Consider the following 20,624-nt stretch of genomic DNA (forward strand, 5'->3'; position numbering starts at 1 on the left):
TCTCTAATCCTTACCTTCTCAGTTAGCTTGCTTTTTCCCTTCTCTCCTTTCTTTGTAATCTCCTCATGCCTCCCTCAAAATAGCGTTCCTCAAGGAACTTAAATTGTAGCATCCTATATCAGTTCCTCCCTCCCTCCCTCCCTCCCTCCCTCCCTCCCTCCCTCCCTCCCTCCCTCCCTCCCTCCCTCCCTCCCTCCCTCCCTCTCTCTCTCTCTCTCTCTCTCTCTCTATTTCTTGCTTGCTATAAAGGTAGCAGAAACAAACCTGCTTATAAAAGTCTTGTAGGAACTTGCTGTGGGGGAATAACACTGATTGTGAGGTATGGTGTTCTGTGTTTATGTTCTTCTTGCTCTCTTTTCATCCTGAAGGATAGGGAGCAGTGAGCAGGACTTGGCCTGCTTACCTGTGTTTTTGAGTGTACCCAGATACTAGGCACTTGAGGCTGCATGTCCTAGAGTGAGCATGTTGAACCTCGTAGATAGCCAACTTCTCTACTTAAATGACAAGGCCTAGAACTTACAGTGTGGTTCTGTATACTTGGCATGTGTTCAGAAAGCCCTGTATTTTCATTGTAGTACATAGTATGCTTTATATTACTGCCTGTTTAATTGTACCATGTCAAAAACTGTATGTGTCTTACTTGGTTTCTTCATTTCTATGTTTGGCTCATAGTAGGCATCTAATGGCTCCCCATTTGTTGGATAAATGAATTGTTTCTGGGAAGATTAGCACTTTAAAAATTAATGTGTGTGTTGTGTGTGTGTGTGTGTTAGAGCATGCACTTATGCTCTCATGTTTTCATTATTTTCTTAATTGTTTTTTCTCTTAAACAGTTTTCTTGTTTTTTTCTTTTAAACAGTTTTTAATGCGTTCTGTTATTGGGAAGAAAAATTGAGTAGCATGACTTTTGAGGACATCAGATTAACAAATTGGAGTATTTTGATACAAAGTATAAGAGTAAAGCATTGTTCTCTAGGCTTTCTTAAAGTGGACTGTGAAATGCAGAGGTCTGATTGATTAAGTTTCAGATGTTTTTCTTCTATTGGAAAGAGTTGAACATTATTCTTATGATATTAGCAATCATTCTTCATCCGTGTTTAGTTTCATTATATTCACCAGGAGTCATGTAATGATGATATTTAATTCTCATTTCTTATTTATTAGATGAAAGTGTGAATGACTGTGTGTGTGTGCGCGCGCGCGTGCGTGCGTGCGTGCGTGCGTGTGTGTGTGTGTGTGTGTGTGTATGTAGACCAGAGATTGAAATCTGGTGTCTTCCATATTCTTCATTTTGTTCTTTGAGGGAGTGTCTCTCACTGAACCTGGGTGTCAGAATTTGGCTAGAATGGATGGCCTGCAAGCCCTGGGGATCTTCCTGTCTCCTCCTCCCTAGTGCTGTGATTACAGGTGCCTGCTGTAGTTCCTGGTTTTTGTTCAAAGAGGTTGAAGGTACTGTGGCTTAAATTTAGGTCCCCGTGCATCCCCCCCCCCCCCCAAATCACTCTCCAGCCCTGGAATCCTTTTTTCTTTTAAAGCCAAGGTTTCTCACTGTGTTGCCCAGGTTGCTCTCCAATTTAAGATCCTCTATCTCAGCCTGGGATTACAGATGCAGTGGTTAGCTTTTTATTTGTGTGATGGAGATCCGAACTCAACTCCTTGCTTGTGTGACTGAACCATCTTTCCAGCATGAGGTGGAATACTTTCGAAGAGAAACTTTTCATCAATTAGAGGAGATTTTTACTTTTTTGTAGACTATTTGAGAATTCCATATTTGGAAATTTTCCCGATTGCTAACATTGATTTGTAGCCTGACAATGAATACTTCTGCTGCTGTAAGGATCAAGTGAGTCACAAACAAGAGCTTATGAAAAGTAGAAAAAACTTTGATCTAGTCAGTGTGTGTTCCCAGCTGAGGTTAAATAAGGTGACTTAGTCTCCTGGTGTTGCTTTTCATGATGAGTCCTTTCCTTTTTCCTCATATGATTTTGTTTACAGTCACCCCAGACCTACTGTTAAAGTGATGAATAATGTTCCTAAACATAAGGAAACTGGTGTGTCCTGGAGAAAATAAATCAGTTCAGGTGCAGGGATAGGTATAATGTTGTAAAGTGTTTTAAAACAGGAACATACACAAAATAAGTTTGAATATTGATTAGTTAAATGAACTTTTATGACCAAAGAAAGAGTCTGGATAAACCTGTTTTTCCTAGGAGCAGTGGTTCAGTGTTTGAGTATTCTGTATATGCACCGACCTGGTAAAACATAACTATTGTGAATCTGATGCTTTTCAATTTCCTGATGATCATAAGAAAATAATTTTTAATGAATATAAAAGGTATACTTGAAAAGTTGTAGGTCATGGAAGTACAGATAATATTCACCCCAACCCTTCTGCTTGACTCGCCCATATCCACCTTCTCAGCCCCTTCTAATTTCATGTCGTCGTCGTCTTCTTCTTCTCCTCCTCCTCCTCCTCTTCTTCTCCTCTTCTTCTCCTCTTCTCCTCTTCTTCTCCTCTTCTCTTCTTCTCCTCTTCTCCTCTTCTCCTCCTCCTCTTCTTCTTCTCCTCCTCCTCTTCTTCTTCTTCTTCTCCCCTTCTCCTTCTCCTTCTCCTTCTCTCTCTCCTTCTCTCCTTCTCTCCTTCTCCTTCTCCTTCTCCTTCTCCTTCTCCTTCTCCTTCTTCTTCTTCTCAAACTAAGTCCATTTTGTGCTGCTCTTATACTCATGGGTGTGGGAGCATCTACTGGAGTATGGTTCACCTACCAGGGACACACTCTTAAAGAAAACCTACCAACTCTCTCCTCTGGCAGCCATCAGTTGACAATAGCTCCTAAGAAGTGGAGGCTTGTGAACTCCTCCCTCCATGCTAGTATGCTGACTGGCTTGATCTTGCAGTCTTAAGCAGACAGACAGCTGCTGTGAGTTCACGGTGTAGTGGTCCTTGTCATGTTCCAAAGGCACTTTACGCCTACTCTTCTCACCTTTGGGTCTTACGGTCTTTCCTTGATGGTCCCCAAGTCTTTGTGGCTAGAGTGGGAGTGGGTTGTACATTTCCTGTTTGTGGCTGAGTGCTCTACTGACACTGTCTCTCTACTCTAATTAGTTGTGAGTTTTGTGCTTACCACTGTCTACTGCACAAAGAAACTTTCTGGTGACATTTGAAGGCTGCAGAAAGATGAAATTAGGGACAGTTTGGTCCTTTGTCTGGTTAGCAGAATAATAGTAATAAATTCACCATGGGGGGCTGTGAACTCTGTAGCCACAGGTTCATAGCCAGATTTATGGTAGTAGGCATGAGTTTTTTCTTCTGGAGCAGGCCTTAAAATCAATGAGAAAGCTGCAGACTCTCTTCATAATGCTCCTGCTGTTGTATCCCTGGATGCATCTTGTCTGACCAGTTGTTATTGTAATTCAGAGGGTTCCATGGGAGAAGAGGTTCATTAGAGTGTTGATTGGGTCAGTTCTGGAACTTGAGAAGGAGCTGATGGAGTGATAAAAATCTTCCTGTTTCGTTCCCAAACTATAATCAGTGATTCTAATGGCTTCTAGCTCACAATCTTACCTGGAAAGATAGTTCTTCAAAGGTCAGAATGTGAGTCTGACCTGCAGTTCTCTGTATGTAATACTGTGACTGGGTAATTCACAGTTCTACTAACTGTTGAGACATGTGGGCTTCAGGAATGATGGGTGAGTGTTCATATTCACTTATGAGAGGCTGGAGAGCTGGTTCAGTAGTTAAGAAGGTAAGAGCACATACTGCTCTTTCAGAAGACCCGAGTTTGGTTCCTAGTACCCATGTCAGGTGGCTCCCAAGCTGCCTGTAACTCCAGCTCCAGTAAATCCAACACCCTCTTCTGGTCTGCACATATGTGGCACACACACAAACATACACATAAATAAATATAAAAAACAAATCTACTTTTGAAATAGAAAATAAAAGGCACAGAAGATACTGTGTGGACCCACCCACATATACATCCTAATGTATTGGCTTGCTTTCTGAAATTTTGAAGTTGAGTGCTTTTATAAAGACAAGAAGTTGGGGTTGATGAAATGGCTCAGTTGGCAAAGTGTCTGCTGTGCAAACATAAGAACATGAGTTCATATTTCCAAGAGTCTTCTAAAAGATCCAGGTGTGGTTGTTGCATACATCCATAATGGTACTGCCAGGAAACAGTAGACACTTGGATTTCTGGAACTTGCTGACTAGCTGCTCTAGTCAATCGGTATTAGTTTCAGAGAGAGAACCCATCTTGATAAGATGGAAAGCAATTGAGGAAGACAGCCACAGCCTCCCCACACATGTGCAAACATGATCACTACATGCTCACATTTACACTTCACTATTATTTAGCTCATAGTTCTAGAGATTGAAGAGCTTGCTGATGACATTGGCCTGGGTCTGGTGAGTAATTCATATTTAATGCCCTTATGGTTGTGGATAGAGAAGTCACATGGGGAGACAGGAAAGCAGAGGACAGTGGTGATGACTCTTTTGAGAACTAAATCATTGCCAAGGGTTTATCCCGATGACCTAATGATTTTCTTCTAGGACTTCTTAAAAATCACACCATCTTTTAATACCGCATAGGGGACCCAGTTTTCAACATGTGAGCCTTTGGGGACATGTTGAAACTCTATGTATCATGGTATCTACTTGAGAATAGTCAGATATGTTTGACTATAAAATTCATTTAATGAGACTTAACAAACTTTCCTCTGCTGAGGAAGCTTAGAATTTAATAAAGTTTCTTATTTAAAAATTGCCTTAATTATACCTAATTATAATGTGCTATGATTTGAAATATCTTTGATCACAACCTATAGAAATGTCTTTTGCCTAGGACTACCCCCCTCCCCCCGTTCATGTACCAAACTGAAAAGTCTTATTAAACAGGATTTTTGGTGGGGGCATGGTAGCTCATGCCTTTGATCTCAGCACTTGGGAGGCAGAGAGTGGTGGGTCTTTGTGAGTTTGCAGCCAGCCTGGTCTATCTATACAAGTGAGATCCAGGACAGCCAGGGCTGTATAGATAGATCCTGTCTCAAAACAAACAGTAACAACAAAAATCATGATTTTTTCCTTATTACATATGTGCACTCATTTTCTTTTCTATTGACAGTTTAGTCTTAAATAACTTCTGTTAAAGACCCATTAAATTAGCTTCATGGGAGACTAGTGGATCCTACCTAATCTACAGTTGAGAGAATATAAAAACTAGTTAGTTTTTATATTTCTTTTCTCTTAAACTTCCCTCCCTCCCTCCCTCCCACTATCCCTCCCTCTATTCCCTCCTCTCCTTTTCCCTCCCTTCCCTTTCTTTTCTTTTCTGCATTCTTTTTTCCCTCCTTCTAGGTGGTAAGTTTCAAAGGCTAAATGGTTCTAGAGTTTCTTCACAGAAACGTACAGGGACGTCATTGAAACCAAGTTTCATAAATATTAAATCATTTTAGGTGGTAGGTTCCAAGTCATTTGAAACAATTTTTGTAGTTTGTAATTAAATAAATTGATGTCTATATTTTTGACATTAAAGCTAATGGCTTAACTTTAAAAATAAGTGTTTATTCTTTTCTTAGACAACTGCAGTTGGAGTAATGCCAGAAACCAGTAACTGGGACACTTGGCTGTTAACAGCAAGTGATGTAGTGACTAGCCATCACATTGCAAATGTCTTCACTCATTTAAATTTCAGAGAGACTTGAAGACACATATATTTTTTCTTAAAGGCTCAATAAATTGTGTGATACCCTAAATGAGCCTTTTTGTAATGTATAGTTTTAATTTTCTAATTTTTGAGAATTTTATACATGAATACCTTACCCCTTTCTTCCCCCTCCAGTTCCATGTTCCCTCTACTCCTTTTAAATTCAGTCTCTTTATTATTTTTATATTCATACAAATATGTATACACACACACACACAAGCTAGTGAATCTATTTAGTGTTACTTATATAAATACATTTATTTTTATTTTATGTAACAAACCTGTGGGAAAATAACACTGTCACAAATAAGATTTAAATATAAAATTTGATATTAACTTTATATGTTATAATTTTGAACTTGTAAATTATAGTGCTTATTATAGATGCATGGAATGGTTCTTTTTATTTTTTTGTTACAACAGTTTTTGAAAGTGTAATATTAAATTATTTTAAAAAATCTGGAACTTCTCACTGGTATCTATTTGGGATATTTGGCAGAACATAACTACACAGTTACATTCTCAGACAGTTTTTCTGGCTTATCTAGGTTGTGTCCTTAAAGAGGTCAGCCCTCTTTGTAAGGTCTTAACTGATTGGACCATGCAGATTAGAAAATCTGTTTTGAAGATTTATCAGTGATTGTCAAATTAGAGTATACCAGTCCTCCTATGTCTACATAGTGTTCTCCAAATCGCAAAGCTCTTTTATTAATGGATGTCACTACATCAAAATTGAAGTTGTTTGTGAAAATAAGACAATTGATTATTCATATTTGTTCCTTCTTAAAGGCAATTGTAAATGTTCCCTTTTGGCCAATAACCTGACTTTTAATGTATATTTTGTTATCATTTATACACATTTACATAGCTAATTTACTAATTTTAGTTAGTAGAAGGGGAAACTTCTGTTATAAAAATTACAGTATCAGTATTTTCATAACTTTGTGTTATGAAAAATTGTGAACAAAGTGTTCATAGTAGTTGTGATAGCCAATCTTTAAAATCTCTTTAGTCATATTTCTTGTATCTTTTGAGTTTACTGTTTCTCTGAACACATTCTTAGTTTCACTCTTGATTGCATCTGTAGGGACAATGCAGTGTTACATTTCTTTCCTTAGCTATTTTTCTCCCAAGCAGCTGGAATTTAATTGGACACAGTGAATCATATCTAGACACATTTGTGCTTTTTGTTTGACTACTAGAAAATGCAGAAATAAATTCACTTTGTGTGGGTGCTAAACTGAACAGTACTTCCTCATTTTCTTACCTAAATATTTTTTGGCCTTTTATAGTATGTTTGTTGAAACTGTTCTAGATATTTAAAAAAAAAAAGTTGGATTTTCAACCACTGGTGTGATTTACTATTTAAATAGATTGTTTCTGAGATTTATTTATCTTTCAAGTGCTAGGGTTGGGGCTCAGGGCCTTTGGATGTGGAAGGTAAGTACCTTATGAAAGAGCTCCATCTCAGCCCTGTACAGACTAAGAAGGTGTTTGTACAACAGTTAAGTGAGGAAATGAAAGGATACATTTCTAGTTCTTTACTTTTTAAAGATAGTGTCATCATTTGGAAACTATGGATTCTTTCTTCAGAAAACTTCTCAGCTCTTATCACTCTTAAATGTTGTGTTTGTTACCGTTAAGTATCCACCTAGAATAATGGGGTTTTAGCACATCTACTTTGGTTTCCTATTACTCTTTAGTCTTTACTTCATCCTCATTTATTCCTTCCCTCTGATACTTTAAATATTAATTTTATCTGTGTTTCTTATCCTAGTAAACATTTACCTTACCTTTTCACTTAATATTATGCAAGAAACAGAACATTCTTGTCCCTGTACTTTTCATTTACTTTATTTGTGACTAATTAACAACCAAACTTATATTAATTGTGCCATTAACTTATATACGGTTAGAGTCTATACATTTTAGTTTATTGTAAAATTAATTCTGCAGGTTGAAAATCAGTGACCTTGGCTGGTACTCTTCAACACCAACTTTGGGCCTATGCAGTTTAGCATTTCTTTGATGATCCCCCCTCTCTTTTGCTTATTAAATAATTTACTAAACTAACCAGGGTGTCTCCCCCGACTCCCTCTCTCCTTCCTTCTCTCCCTCTCTTCCTCCCTCCCTCTTTGCCTCCTCCTTTTCTTTCATAGGAGGAACATTTTTCATACTAGATTTCCATATATGTCTAGTGATCCTTGATTGTGAATGAGGGGATTAGAGTATGTATTTAGGTTTTTCTCATAAAGCTCTTAGAGTCCTGTATACAGATAAAGCTTATCAACTAGAAGTGTTATAAAAAAACAAAGAAGGAATATTACATTAATTTATCAATGCATAATACGTATAACTGTCCTAGATCCAAGCATGGTAATTAAGGTCAAGGATCATAAAGTTACATATAAGAAACTGTTGTTAAGAGCACTTTCCCGCCAGCCTGGTCCCACAGCCATGTCAGTCCCAAATAACACAGAGAGACGCTGTCTAATTAAGAAACTGTTGGCCATTGGCTATGGTTTCTTATTGGCTAGCTCTGACTTAACACATTTTTCTATTAATCTAAGTATGTCCATATGGTTTTGGCTTACTGGGAATGCAGGAACCACATTTCCTTTGTCTGCTACATCTCTGCAGAGGAGTGATTTTCTGTTTGTTCCTGCTTATATTCTGATTCTGCCTAGCTACATCACTTCCTGCCTGTCTGTATAGACCTCCAAACCTCTATGGTTATCTAGTGGCAGTATCTGCCATGCTATGTCACTTCCTACCTGGCCAATCAGTGTTTTATTCATCAGCCAATAAGACAAACATGTATACAGAAGAACATTCCCCCTCACTGTATCATCTGATACTAATACTGCTTGATGGGTGTTGTCACAAAGAAAGTCCTACCACTATTTGGATCTGGTCTACAATTTGGTAATCCTGCTTAGTGTCCAAAGTGATAGGATTATAGGCATGTGCCACCATGCCTGGTTCTCCTGGAGATTTTGTGTATGTATGTGTGTATTTGTATGATGTCTGTGTGTGGCCATGGTGCCTGTGTGGAGGTCAGAGGTCCACCTTCCAGTGTTTGCCTTTGCCATTCCACCTTGTTCAAGACAGGTTCTCTTTACTTTGGTATAACCAGGCCTTCTCCCCATAAGTGCCTGTGCGCTGGGAATAAGATACTATATTGGCTTTTACGTAGGTTCTGGGGAATACAAACTCAGGTCATAAGTCTTGTGGGACAAGTGCTTTTACTTGCTGAACCATCCCTCCAGCCACCCTTATAACTCAAAGTCTATTTTAATTTCTAAAAAAATAGTTTTAAAAATAAGTATTCTGTATTACAAGTTTATGAGTAGTTACTGGAATGTTCTGAACTGAGTGAGTAAAATAGGGGATGTCTTAGTTTCTTAGTGACCCTTATTGTAATACTTTGACTTGTCCCCTTACTGCCATGAATGATTGATTTCCTAGTCAGTTTCCATTGCTTTGTTTTTATCAGAAAGTTCAGTTTTGAGAATGGACTCATTTCCAGCCATTAAAAAAGCCTGTTCACCTTTTAAGGTTCTATTTTAAGCTAATTCACTGTTTCTTCCTGACTTCCAGTTTCAGGCGTGGGCCTTGGTTCTGAACCCTCCAGAGGGAAGGGATTTGGGGCTGTTTCTTTCTTTCTTTTTTTTTTTTTAAGTGATTGTTTTAATTTAATATATTTTCTTATTTTACGTATCAATCCCAGTTCTCTCATCTCCTGTGCCCTCCACAGACCCCCCCCCCCCATTCCATCCCCATCCACTTCCTAGGGAGGGTGAGGCCTTCCGTGAGGGATCTTTAAAGTCTGTCTTATCATTTGGGGCAGGGCCTAGGCCCTCCCCCATGTGTCTAGGCTGAGGGAGTATCCCTCTATGTGGAATGGACTCCCAAAGTCCATTCGTATACTAGGGATAAATACTGATCCATTACTAGAGCCCCCATAGACTGCCCAGTCCTCCAAACTAACACCCACATTCAGGGGTCTGGCTCAGTCCTATGCTGGTTCCCCAGCTGTCAGACTGGAGTCCATTAGCTCCCCCTTGTTCAGGGCAGCTATTTCTGTGGGTTTCTCCAGCCTGGTCTTGACCCCTTTGCTTATCACTCCTTCCTCTCTGCAACTATATTCCAGGAGTTCTGCTCAGTGTTCAGCTGTGGGTGTCTGCTTCTGCTTCCATCAGCCACTGGATGAAGGTTCTAGAATATAAGAATATAAGATAGAGTCATTAATCTCATTATCAGGGAAGGGCATTTAAGGTAGCCTCTCCACTATTGCTTAGATTGTTAGTTGGGGTCATCCTTGTAGGGCTCTGGACATTTCTCTTTAAACCTATAATGGCTCCCTCTCTCATGGTATCTCTTTTCTTGTTCTTTTCTATTCTTCCCTCAACTCAATTTTCCTGCTCCCTGATGTTCTCCTCTCCCCTCCTGTTCTCCCTACTTCTCCACCCCCCCCCCACCAATTTTCTAGGAGATCTTGTCTCATTCTCCTTCTGTGGGGGACCATGTATGTCTCTCTTAGGGTCTTCCTTGTTTCCTAGCTTTTCTGGTGGTGTGGATTGCAGGTTGGTAACCCTTTGCTCTATGTCTAAATTCATGTATGAGTGAGTACATGCCATGTTCATCTTTTTGTGACTGGGTTAGGGCTGTTTCTTGGCTCTGCTCCTCTTCATCTTGCTGCTACACTTCCCTCCCTCATCCTTTCTAGGGTTCATGAGGGATGGGAGGTTATGAAAGGCAGAGAGTAAAAGCTCTTGAATTTAATGATATTATTCTACTTTCTGTTTCTATTGTGGAACAGTTTGTATTCTTTGAAGACTTCCTGTGCACCTTTTACGCCGACAGAGCAGTCTACAAGTATTTCTACACACAACTTTGCATACAGAGGCTTTACCAAAAAGAAACACATTCAGTATACTGAGGAGTAGTTACCTCTGGAAAGGCAAATAGGTTGAAGAGTGAGAAATATATAAACATCAGTGGAACATTTTTACTTCATTTATGTGTGGATTACTTGATTTCTTATATACAGAGTATGGTTTTGGATATATCACTGTTTAAATATGAATGAAAAGCTATATATCAAAAATAGGAAAATTTTCCAAAGGAAAATAATTTTCTTCTAAATGGAGGAAAATAGGAAAGGAGTTTTATTTTAAAAGTTTCAAAAATAGTGCTATTATAGCAGTTAATAGTTAATAGTCCATTAGCTATTTAAAAGAGCTGCATTTTAAGGTAAACTTTATTTAAAAATAAGGGGGATTTACTATACTTTGAGATATTGTACTACATTTTTGTTTTGTTATGGCATTGTTTTTTTAATATTTATTTTAAATTGTATCTATATCTATATATTTGTGTAAATGCAGCTCCACATTGTGTTGATTACTGTAGCTCTCTGTAAGTCTTAGCATTGGGTGCTGTGTACTTAATTTTGTTTTGTGGTTCGAGATTGCTTATTCTAGATTCTGCATTTCCACATCAACTTTAAGAACAGTCTTATCAGTTTAGAAAAGAAACTCACTGACCAGTTGTTTGGCATTGTGCTGAGTCTGTAGATATTTTAAAAAGCTACACTTTGATGTGTTCTGTTCTTCCTTCCTTATTTCATTATGTAGCCCAGGAAGGGCAATGCAGGCATGTGTCATCATAGCCTCGTTTGAAGCTTATGTGGGAATGGAAGCCCGCTGGGAGTTTTTAGATGAAAGTGGGGGTTCCTGTAATGCAGCTGCTGCACTGCACACAGAGCTCACATTTATTTGCTAGCTGAAATTTCTAAAGGAAGTGTGTTCTTGCTCTTTTTAAAGACCCCACCATCTTCTCTAATGCTTTAGTGTTTTCATCTGTGTATTAGAAAATTCAGTACATGTAGCTAGACATGGTGGCATATGGCTATAATGTAAGAACTTGGAAGTCTGAGTCAGGAATATTTTAAGTCTGAAACCAGCCTGTGATACATAATAAAACCCTGTCTCTAAAAGAAACTGTCATACCCATCTTCTCCAACACCTCTTAGCCTTGTGAAGTTAACTTTTGTTGAAGTCTTAGGTTGAGTGTTACATAGAAGTTATTTTCCTTGAGAGATAGGAAGACTGTGTTTTTCTTTATCAGTTTTGTTTGAATAATAATTGTTTAAGGAAATGGGAATATACTTTTGAAATGAAGATAAAATAAAAATATACTTTTGAAAAGACTAAAAATTAAGTGTACAAGAGTGAAGAAAATAATGAAGATTTAAAAATTTTAAAATGTTGTTTTTCTGATTTTAAATAGAATAGTTATATTAATTTCCCAGATTTTGAGTACTTTTTTTCTAATTTTAGTAACTTTGAGATTGGACTGCATAATGTTTTATGAAACAGTACTTTGTCTCCCCTTGTTGTTTTAAAACAACGATATCCCTAACTTTTAAGTTGTGTGTTTATGGGGGATAGGGAGAGGCCTTGGATGGAAGAGTAGCTCCTGCACAAGTATGGGGTCCTGAGTTTGGATCCCCAGCACTCATGTGAGAAGCTGAACATGATGGAACCCTATCACTGGAAAGGTGCACAGGCAGGGGCACCCTTGCAGCTGGCTGTCCTGCCAGCCTGGATAGTCCAGAAGCATTGCCTAGGTTATTGACCTAGGTTATGTCACCTGTGGTGACATAAATGGGAATGGCCCTGTAGACATGTATATTTGAACACTTGGTCTCCAATTGGTGGTGCTATCTGGGGAGGTTATAGAATTCTTTGGAGGTCCAGCCTTGCTGGAAGAAGTGTGTCACTAGAGATAGGTTTACAGAGTTTTTGGTCTCACCCAGCTTACAGTTTGCTTTCTCTGCTTGGTGCTTATGGTTGAGATACAGTCTCTCACCCTCCAAGTTGACCCACTTGTCTTCCTCACCAGTGTGACCAAAATAAACTCTTTTATAAGCAGATTTTGATTATGGTGTTTTACCAAGCAACAAAAACTGATAAAATATTTGATTTCTACTTCTGGTCTCCATACATACATGCACATATGTGTGTCCACATGCTCATGGTCATAGAAACATCTACACATAGGTAACACATATGTACACATAAATACACACATTTTTTTAAAAGTTAAATCTTTTATGACGTTTTGTGTTAAAGTATAGACATGAAAATTAACGGTTGATTTAAGAGTGCTTTGATTTCAGGGGCCTCAACAGTAACCTAACCTTTGGTCATTCACTTTCTTAAATACTTATGTTATCTGTGTTGACAATTTTCTCTTCTTATTGTTACAGCTCTTCATCACCACCAGCTTATATCACTGAGAAGACAACGTAGAAGACATACTTTGCTGAGAAGACAACTGTGAACAGTTGTCCGAATGGGATGAACACGCACCAGTTGACTGACTATCTGCTGAAGTTTGAGTGCTAACATTGCTCATCGGGTACTGTTACCTAGTGATGCACCTACTTTTACAGTACCCCATTTCATTGTGCTTGTCTTGATTAAAGAATTCAAAGTGGAGTACCGCAAACTTGATATGGATAATAAAAAGAAAGACAAGGACAAATCAGATGATAGAATGGCACGACCCAGTGGTCGATCAGGGCACAGCACTCGAGGAACTGGGTCTTCTTCATCTGGAGTTTTAATGGTTGGACCTAACTTTAGAGTTGGGAAAAAAATTGGTTGTGGCAATTTTGGAGAATTACGATTAGGTAAGGCTGTTCGTTTTTTATTACATTATGTGAAGAGCATTTTTTAACCGAATACACTTGTAAAACTACTCTGTTGTCGTGGGTTGTTAAGTTTTTTAAGTATACATATTGGGGTTTTAAGAATACATATTGGTTTTTCAAAATGCTGGTTATAAAGAATACAGCTGTTGGAACTTTCTTATTTATTTGTATTTTCATTTAGATGTCCATTTATTTGAGATTAACCATTCGCATTTCTTAAGAATTTTAAAAAATTAGCCTTATGGTGGTGGCACACGCCTTTAATCCCAGCAATTGGGAGGCAGAGGCAGGTGGATCTCTGTGAGTTCAAGGCCAGCCTGGTCTACAGAGCAAGTTCCAGGACAGCCAGGGATACAGAGAATCCATATCTTGAAAAATAAAAAACAAAATAAAGCAAAAACAAAAGATTGTGAGAAAACAAGATAAAGTAAATTTAAAAGGTCATGCAGGGTCTGAAGAGGTGACTGAGTGGTCCAGAGCACTTGCTTCTCTTTCTGAGCATCCAGGTATGATTTCCTGGACCACATGGCAGCTCACAACCACTTGTAACCCCAGGTCAAAGGGATCCTATGCCTTCTTTTGACCTTCTTGAGCGTCAACCTCAAGTGCATAGTGCACGGATGTATGTGTATATAATATGCAAGCAAAACACCCACACACATACAACAAAGTAAATAAAATTTTAGAAAGGCCATACATAGCTTCCAGTAAGTCTTTTGCTGTATAGTGTATTTTGGGGGGGATATTTAGGTTCCATTTTTATATTTCAAAACATTTAGTAACTGATCACTTTAAGATACTATGTAAAATTAACTTGTTATAATAGGTTTTTCTCTGAACTATTCTCTCTTTTCCTTTGCTCTGCTGTGTCTGGGGTAAGGCTCAGGATCATTTCTTTAACAAATATCTCAGAGCATCTACCTACTCATGCTGTAATAGTTTGGGGAATGCTGTGCTTACTGAAATTCCTAGCTGTCCACTTCAGGAACTGGAGGCTCCATAGGAAAGGAACTTTCAGGATGCCACAGAGTAGTTCAGTGACAGATATAGATTTCAACCTTCTTACTCCTAGTGCAGTAGCAAAGCTATCTCCATGGAAAAGAAACAAAGAATGTGATGTGGTTATTGGGTACATTAAGGGCTCACCTCATTGGACAACCAAGACTATGTCTTGAGGGAAAAAAAATGACTTCACAATTTTCACTGGTTCTCATCTGTTGTTGAAAATAAAACATTCTGTATGTTTCTACTGAGCTATCTCTTATCATCATGCAACATACCCTAATTTGTAGTGTCTCTTCTATTTCATTTGTTTTGTGTTGGTAATGTACATTAAACATGACTGAATGAAGGAGCAAGCTAATAAGAGCTAGTGACATTAATTTGTACATAGCTATAAATGCTGTAGTTGGCAGATTCTTTTGCATTTAGTAGTAACTAAAATATTTGAAAGGTGGGCGTTAGTGGCACACCCCTTTAATCCCAGCACTTGGGAGGCAGAGGCAGGTGGACCTCTGCGAGTTCAAGGCTAGCCTGGTTTACAGAGCTAGTTCCAGGACAGGCTCCAAAGCTACACAGAGAAACCCTGTCTTGAAAAACAAAAAACAAAACAATAAAATATTTGAAAGGGCACTTATTTTTTAAAGACTGTTCTTGGGAATTAGAGAAACTAATTATTTTCTGTCAAATTTGAGATCATCAATCCAATTCTTAACATTGATCATATACTGAAAAATGTTCATGAATTACTTTCTAGGTTCTTATAAATATTAAATTTAGAGTATAGTATAACAAAATACCTATATAGGCTTTGGTTGTTTTTATTATAGTTTTCCACATAATGGAGAAATAACTATCCTTACAATATATACTCTGTGTTTGTGTGTGTATTCATATAGAACAATTATAGTGGGCCAACTTAACCAGAACAATATACACATAGTGTCTCGTGACCATTTACTGAAATTATACTGTATATTGTGGAGCATTCCTTTTTATCTGTGAATGAGCAAAAATAAAAGCAATGTGCTGGCTTAGGATCTCTAATCTTACCCAATCAAGTGATTATATATAATCTAAATATTCTGTATATATATGTATGACACTTATATATTTATTTAGTTATATTAAATATGTAGATCTTAAAAAGTCAAGTTATTATAATAACATATCAGACTTTTACTGCAAAGACATGATTCTACCAAAATCAAGCTTGGTGAACCCATGAGTTTATTGGCATTCATTTTAGTAGTGCTGTGAAAGTCTGGTATGAGTCAAAGGTAGTTGCATCACTGAAAAGCCCACCGTATGTGGGTGCCAGCTCAGGAAAAGTTGCATTTCTGGAGATCTGCCTAGCTTACAGGCAGTTTGACAGGTTGGAAGAGTGTTTTTCTCACAACCTCATGGATGGGAGAGTCCCCTCTTAAAGCAGCTGTTTCTTGCTTCCATAAACTTAACCTTGGACAGAGGCCTTGTGAATATCTAGAAGCTTCAGCCCTCTAGAATTTAGAAGATCATTTACTTCCTAAGCTTCATGTGTCATTCCTCTCTCAGGAGGGAGTGTTTCTATATACAGCAAAGAAATATATCTTCTCTTTTGTACATGCCATTGTTTTATGGATCGCTAATTTACATATGTACATCCATATCTTCATACAAAGATTTACAGAGCAAAGTTAGTTATTTTAATTTTTCTTACTCAGAGATCACTGAGAGGTCCTTTTATTATTTTCTTTTCAGAGCCCTCCATGGTTTCTGTGTTTAGAATAAGTTATTATAAGCTTACTTTTCTTAAAGTTTAGATTCTAATTTTTTATTAATTATCAATCTCTATTTTTAGTCTATGTATGTGGAATTTTTCCTGTATGTGTGAGTACTGTGTATGCAATATTTGCAGTGTTTGCAGAGGCTAGAAGAGGGTGTGAGAGACCCTGAGACTAAAAGACTAGAGCTACATATGGCTATGGGCTGTCATGTGGGTGCTGGGAATTGAACCCAGGTCCTCTGGAAGAGTAACCAGTGCTCTTAACTGCTGAGCCATCTCCCCAGTCCTGCTGTGTATCCTTGAAGTACTTTTATTAAAGTCACATTAATAAAAACATCCTGAACATTTTATTTTCTATACTTGTGTGTGTGTGTGTGTTTATGTGTGTGTGGTATTTGAGCAAGAAAGAATCTGAGGTTTACTTTTTAATGTGTTAAGTCCTTTTCAACAAAAATACTTATTTTCAACAAGGATGCCCTGTTTTAGGCTAGACACTTTTTTTTTTTTTTTTTTTTTTTTTTTTAGAAAAATGTCTGTTATATTGTAGGGCATATTAAATACTTGAGACCTCTTTGATATCTTGCTGTTGTAACCCAATAAACAAATACATGTAAAAATTTAAAAATTGACAGCAATGCTGTGATAACAAATTTAAAAATTCTGAAATGCAGTAATTTTCACCAGAGCAGAAGGAGAGCACTCAGGCTGTCTGTACCCTTTTTGTGTAGTGTGTAGCTTTAGTGTCTGTAGCGTGATCTTATTAGCCGTTATTCCTTTCCAGTCAGCCAAAGGGAAGAAGAAAAATCAGGAACATAATACATTCCTGGAAATTAGAGGTGCTGTATGTACTTCATGCTTGTCCACTGGTGTGGAATTAGTCACTTGGCCACACTAAGCTGCAAAAACCGGGGAAATGTAGTTTATAGCTGGAAAACCATCTTTAAACTTGGACATGTTTTTTTAAATTATGGGAAGTACAGCGTTAATACTGATGGGTAACTAGTAGTCCCTGCTATAAACATGTATGTAACACCTGAAGGACATAGTTTTCTCTAATAACTCCAAGTCCTCAATATTGGTAAAACTTCTTTGAGTTCAGCGCAGCATTGTATTGGAAATGTCACTTGAAATAGATTAAGATATCAATGAACTAGACCTAGTCCACTTGCAGCCTAACGAGATTCCTTCTGTCTTACTCATATCATACAGACAGGCTTGGTGCACCATTCACGTTTGTGTGTAACACATTGATTAAAATCTAACTGTAGGACTATGATTGTACTCAGTGACAAAACTGCTGTTTAATCTTCACTTGTTTATGATCTCTAATATTAACAAAGATGATGCTTCTTAGGATTCAAGTTCTTGTTCTTTACCTTGCTTTTTCCTTTTTTTCTTTTTTTGCTGTGACATTAAAGATTTGACTATACAATATGAAAGCCAATAAAAATGTTGGTATATTTTGGTTCTGTGGGTTCTATATTTAACTACTTGCCTTTTGAATTTTTCCTACATATATTCAGATAAAAATTAAATAGTTATGAGGAGATTCTAATGCTGTAAGGAAACATAAAATTTTTTATCTTTGACTCAACTGTGAATAGGATACTAGTCTAAAATCAAGTTCCTCATTGTTGTTAACACTCTTAGGTTTCCTACGTTTTCATAATAATGAGTTCCTAAAAATTCTATGTCAAAACATTTCTAAATGCAAAACTAGTTACTTAAAAATATAAAATAGTCTCTAAAATGTGAAAAATATTTATGTAGGTTTGTTTAGTGAGTTTTAGAACAGAACAGAACTTGATTTGTACCACTTTTGGTTTTTCTGTTAGCTTAAATCTTTCAAGTATGCTGGGTCAATATGTGCAGAAGAATCCAGTCATGTAAATTGATAAACTGTTTTGTTTTTAGTGGTCAGTGTAACCAGAGCCATTTTTTTTTTTTTTTTTTTTTTTGGTTTAACAACAAACAAGTAATTCTGTTTTCATTACAATAAACATTTATGCTAATTGAAAAATACTAGAAATTAAGAAACAACGTGCTTTTTTTATTTCTTCCTGATGCACGTATAAAGATACATGTTAATTTATATTTCAAACTATCCTCTCCATTTTAACTCTCAAATTCTCCATAGTATTTTCCTGGGTCTGCAGATTCTGACCATTAGAATTTTCTTAGCTTATAGTCAACACAAAGATAGTTGTTGTTTATTTAAATTTTTTGCATGTTAGTGATGTTAAGCCTGTCATTTACATACCTTTGTATTTAACATAATTTTCAATATTTAGGAATTTAAAATTTCATATATCCAATTGTGTAAAATCTTTTGTTCTTTGTGTTTTCTTATCCATAGAAAGATTTGTATTCATTGATATAAGTTTTTTTTGTTTCATTTCTTATGTTTAACTCTAAATAGTTAAAATTAATTTGTTTGTAAGTTGAGACACTAATATTCTATTCCCAAAGTAGTTAATGAGTTTTTGAGCCAATTATTGATTAGTTTCTTGTTTAATTATATTTTAAACATACTACCGTGTGTTTGTGTGTGTGTGTGTGTGTGTGTGTGTGTGTGTGTGTGTGTGTGTGTGATCAAATATGTGGCCTAATAAGACTATTCCATAATGATTTAAAAGGAAATGGTGGATGGGCAAGGTTTTATAGTCTTCTTTTACATAGGTGTTCTGACTTAAAATGTATTCAGTATTTGCTTGAATATTACAAATCAGGATGTCTTCCTTATTATAACTGAATAGCATATTTATTGATATAAGTTTCTAACTGGAATCTAAGTGAAATATTAAATGCATTATTGAGTTGGTAATAAGTTTAGCAATTTCCTTTTCTTCAGAGTTTAAAGTAAAAAGATTTTGCTTTATTTAAATGTCCTACTTTTTTTTTTTTTTTTTTAAGTGCAGGTTAAAAAAGTTACGTAAGTAAAATTTAAAAATATTAGCAGAATCTGACTTATTTTTTTCCTTTTTCAAGGGAAAAATTTATACACAAATGAATATGTGGCGATTAAACTGGTAAGTTCTTAATTCTTATTCTATAACTATTTCCTTTAATTATTGACTTACCAATTTTTCATCTTTACATTTATAGCTTGGGTGTTCGCCCTAAAAGGAAAAATGCTTGCATGATTGACCTTTTGTTCATGTATCTAATGATGTGTATTGGGTCAATGTTTTCTCTGGCATGAATACTCTGTCTTGTCTTTGTCAGCATCATAAAAGTGAAATTTTGTAGTTTGTTATTTTTAGTTTAGAAAGGTATTTTTAAGTGAATAAAAGCAAAACCTTTTCTTTCTGATTCAAGCATTTAGAGAAAAATAAATATGCCTTTAGTGTTTAGGATTGTATTTAAACACACATTTATAAATAAGGTAAAGCTGCTTGTTGCTTGACTCAGAAAGCCATATGAGTATGGGTGGTAGGTAGCAAGGAGAGCTGTTAGGAATATTCTAAAATTTCATGTGCAAGATTTCAGTTCTCTTCTGGAAGAATTTGAACCCAGGGACTAGTTTTATTCATTTATTTTTATTATTTATTTATTTGTTTACTTATTTATCTGTCATTTATTTTGGCAGAATCTATTTAGATCTTGCAGTTCTAGATAGATTAGGCTGGTCTTAAACTCATAGAGATCCACCAATTTCTGCTTCTTGAGCTGAGATTAAAGGCATGTTCACCTATGCAGTGTTAGGAATGATTTTTATGAGGCATGGATTCTCTTTCTGGTTGTCCATCAGGTTTCCTTGAGGTTCATTCAGGTTGGCTTTGTATTCTCATTCTCCTTACCCTTGTCACCCTTGTCCTGAAGTGTGCCTGTGTTATTAGGGTGATGTGAGTCAGATTGTTAGAGGAAGTGGCAATGGGAATGAAGTCAAGAAAAAAGAAAGAAAGCTTTTGAACTGCAGTGGAAAGTCCCTACTGCTTGAAGTGTCTGTGAGTGTAGGCTGGTTTCCCTCCCTCTCACTGAAGTGAAGATAAGTGTTGGGCTGTGGCACCACTGACACCCAGATGATTGCTCCCTGGTTCCAAGGTCTAGTCCTTGACTATAATACAAACTCTGATTAGGTTGTATCAGGATTGTCACTGTTGCTTTTTTTTTTTTTTTTTTTAAACTGGATTTTTGGTTAAGAGTCAGTTAATCTAATTGAGCTCTCAGAGATGTCAATGTTAAGGAAATAATTTCTAATTTTTGATGAGAATTTCTTTACTATTAAGGTCTCAAGTGCCCAAATTAGTATATTGTTTTATTTTTAAAATATTTAAAGTTTATTCTTTATTCATGTTATAAATGTAGACAGTGTATTGTGATCATATCCATTTCCTCCTCCCCTCTCTCCACTTCATCCAGTATGTCCCCCTCCTACCTCATGTCCCTTAAAAAAAATAAAAATCAAAGGTCACTGAGTCCAGTTAGTGCT

At 36.7% G+C, this 20,624-nt stretch overlaps 1 protein-coding gene across 8 annotated transcripts in view; it reads left to right on the forward strand.

Annotated features, from left to right (window-relative positions):
- Positions 1 to 20,624, forward strand: part of Csnk1g3 (casein kinase 1 gamma 3) — an 80,811-nt gene that overhangs the window by 11,963 nt on the left and 48,224 nt on the right. For all 8 annotated transcript variants that reach the window (XM_051201103.1, XM_051201105.1, XM_051201106.1 and 5 more), the window contains exons 2-3: positions 12,982 to 13,407; positions 19,181 to 19,221. In XM_051201103.1, coding sequence (XP_051057060.1) covers positions 13,230 to 13,407; positions 19,181 to 19,221 — 219 coding nt within the window. In that variant the 5' untranslated portion in view covers positions 12,982 to 13,229. The remainder of the gene's footprint in view (positions 1 to 12,981; positions 13,408 to 19,180; positions 19,222 to 20,624) is intronic.

This window comes from Phodopus roborovskii, unplaced genomic scaffold (assembly GCF_943737965.1).
Source record: "Phodopus roborovskii unplaced genomic scaffold, PHOROB, whole genome shotgun sequence".
In the NCBI taxonomy this organism is placed as follows: domain Eukaryota; kingdom Metazoa; phylum Chordata; class Mammalia; order Rodentia; family Cricetidae; genus Phodopus; species Phodopus roborovskii.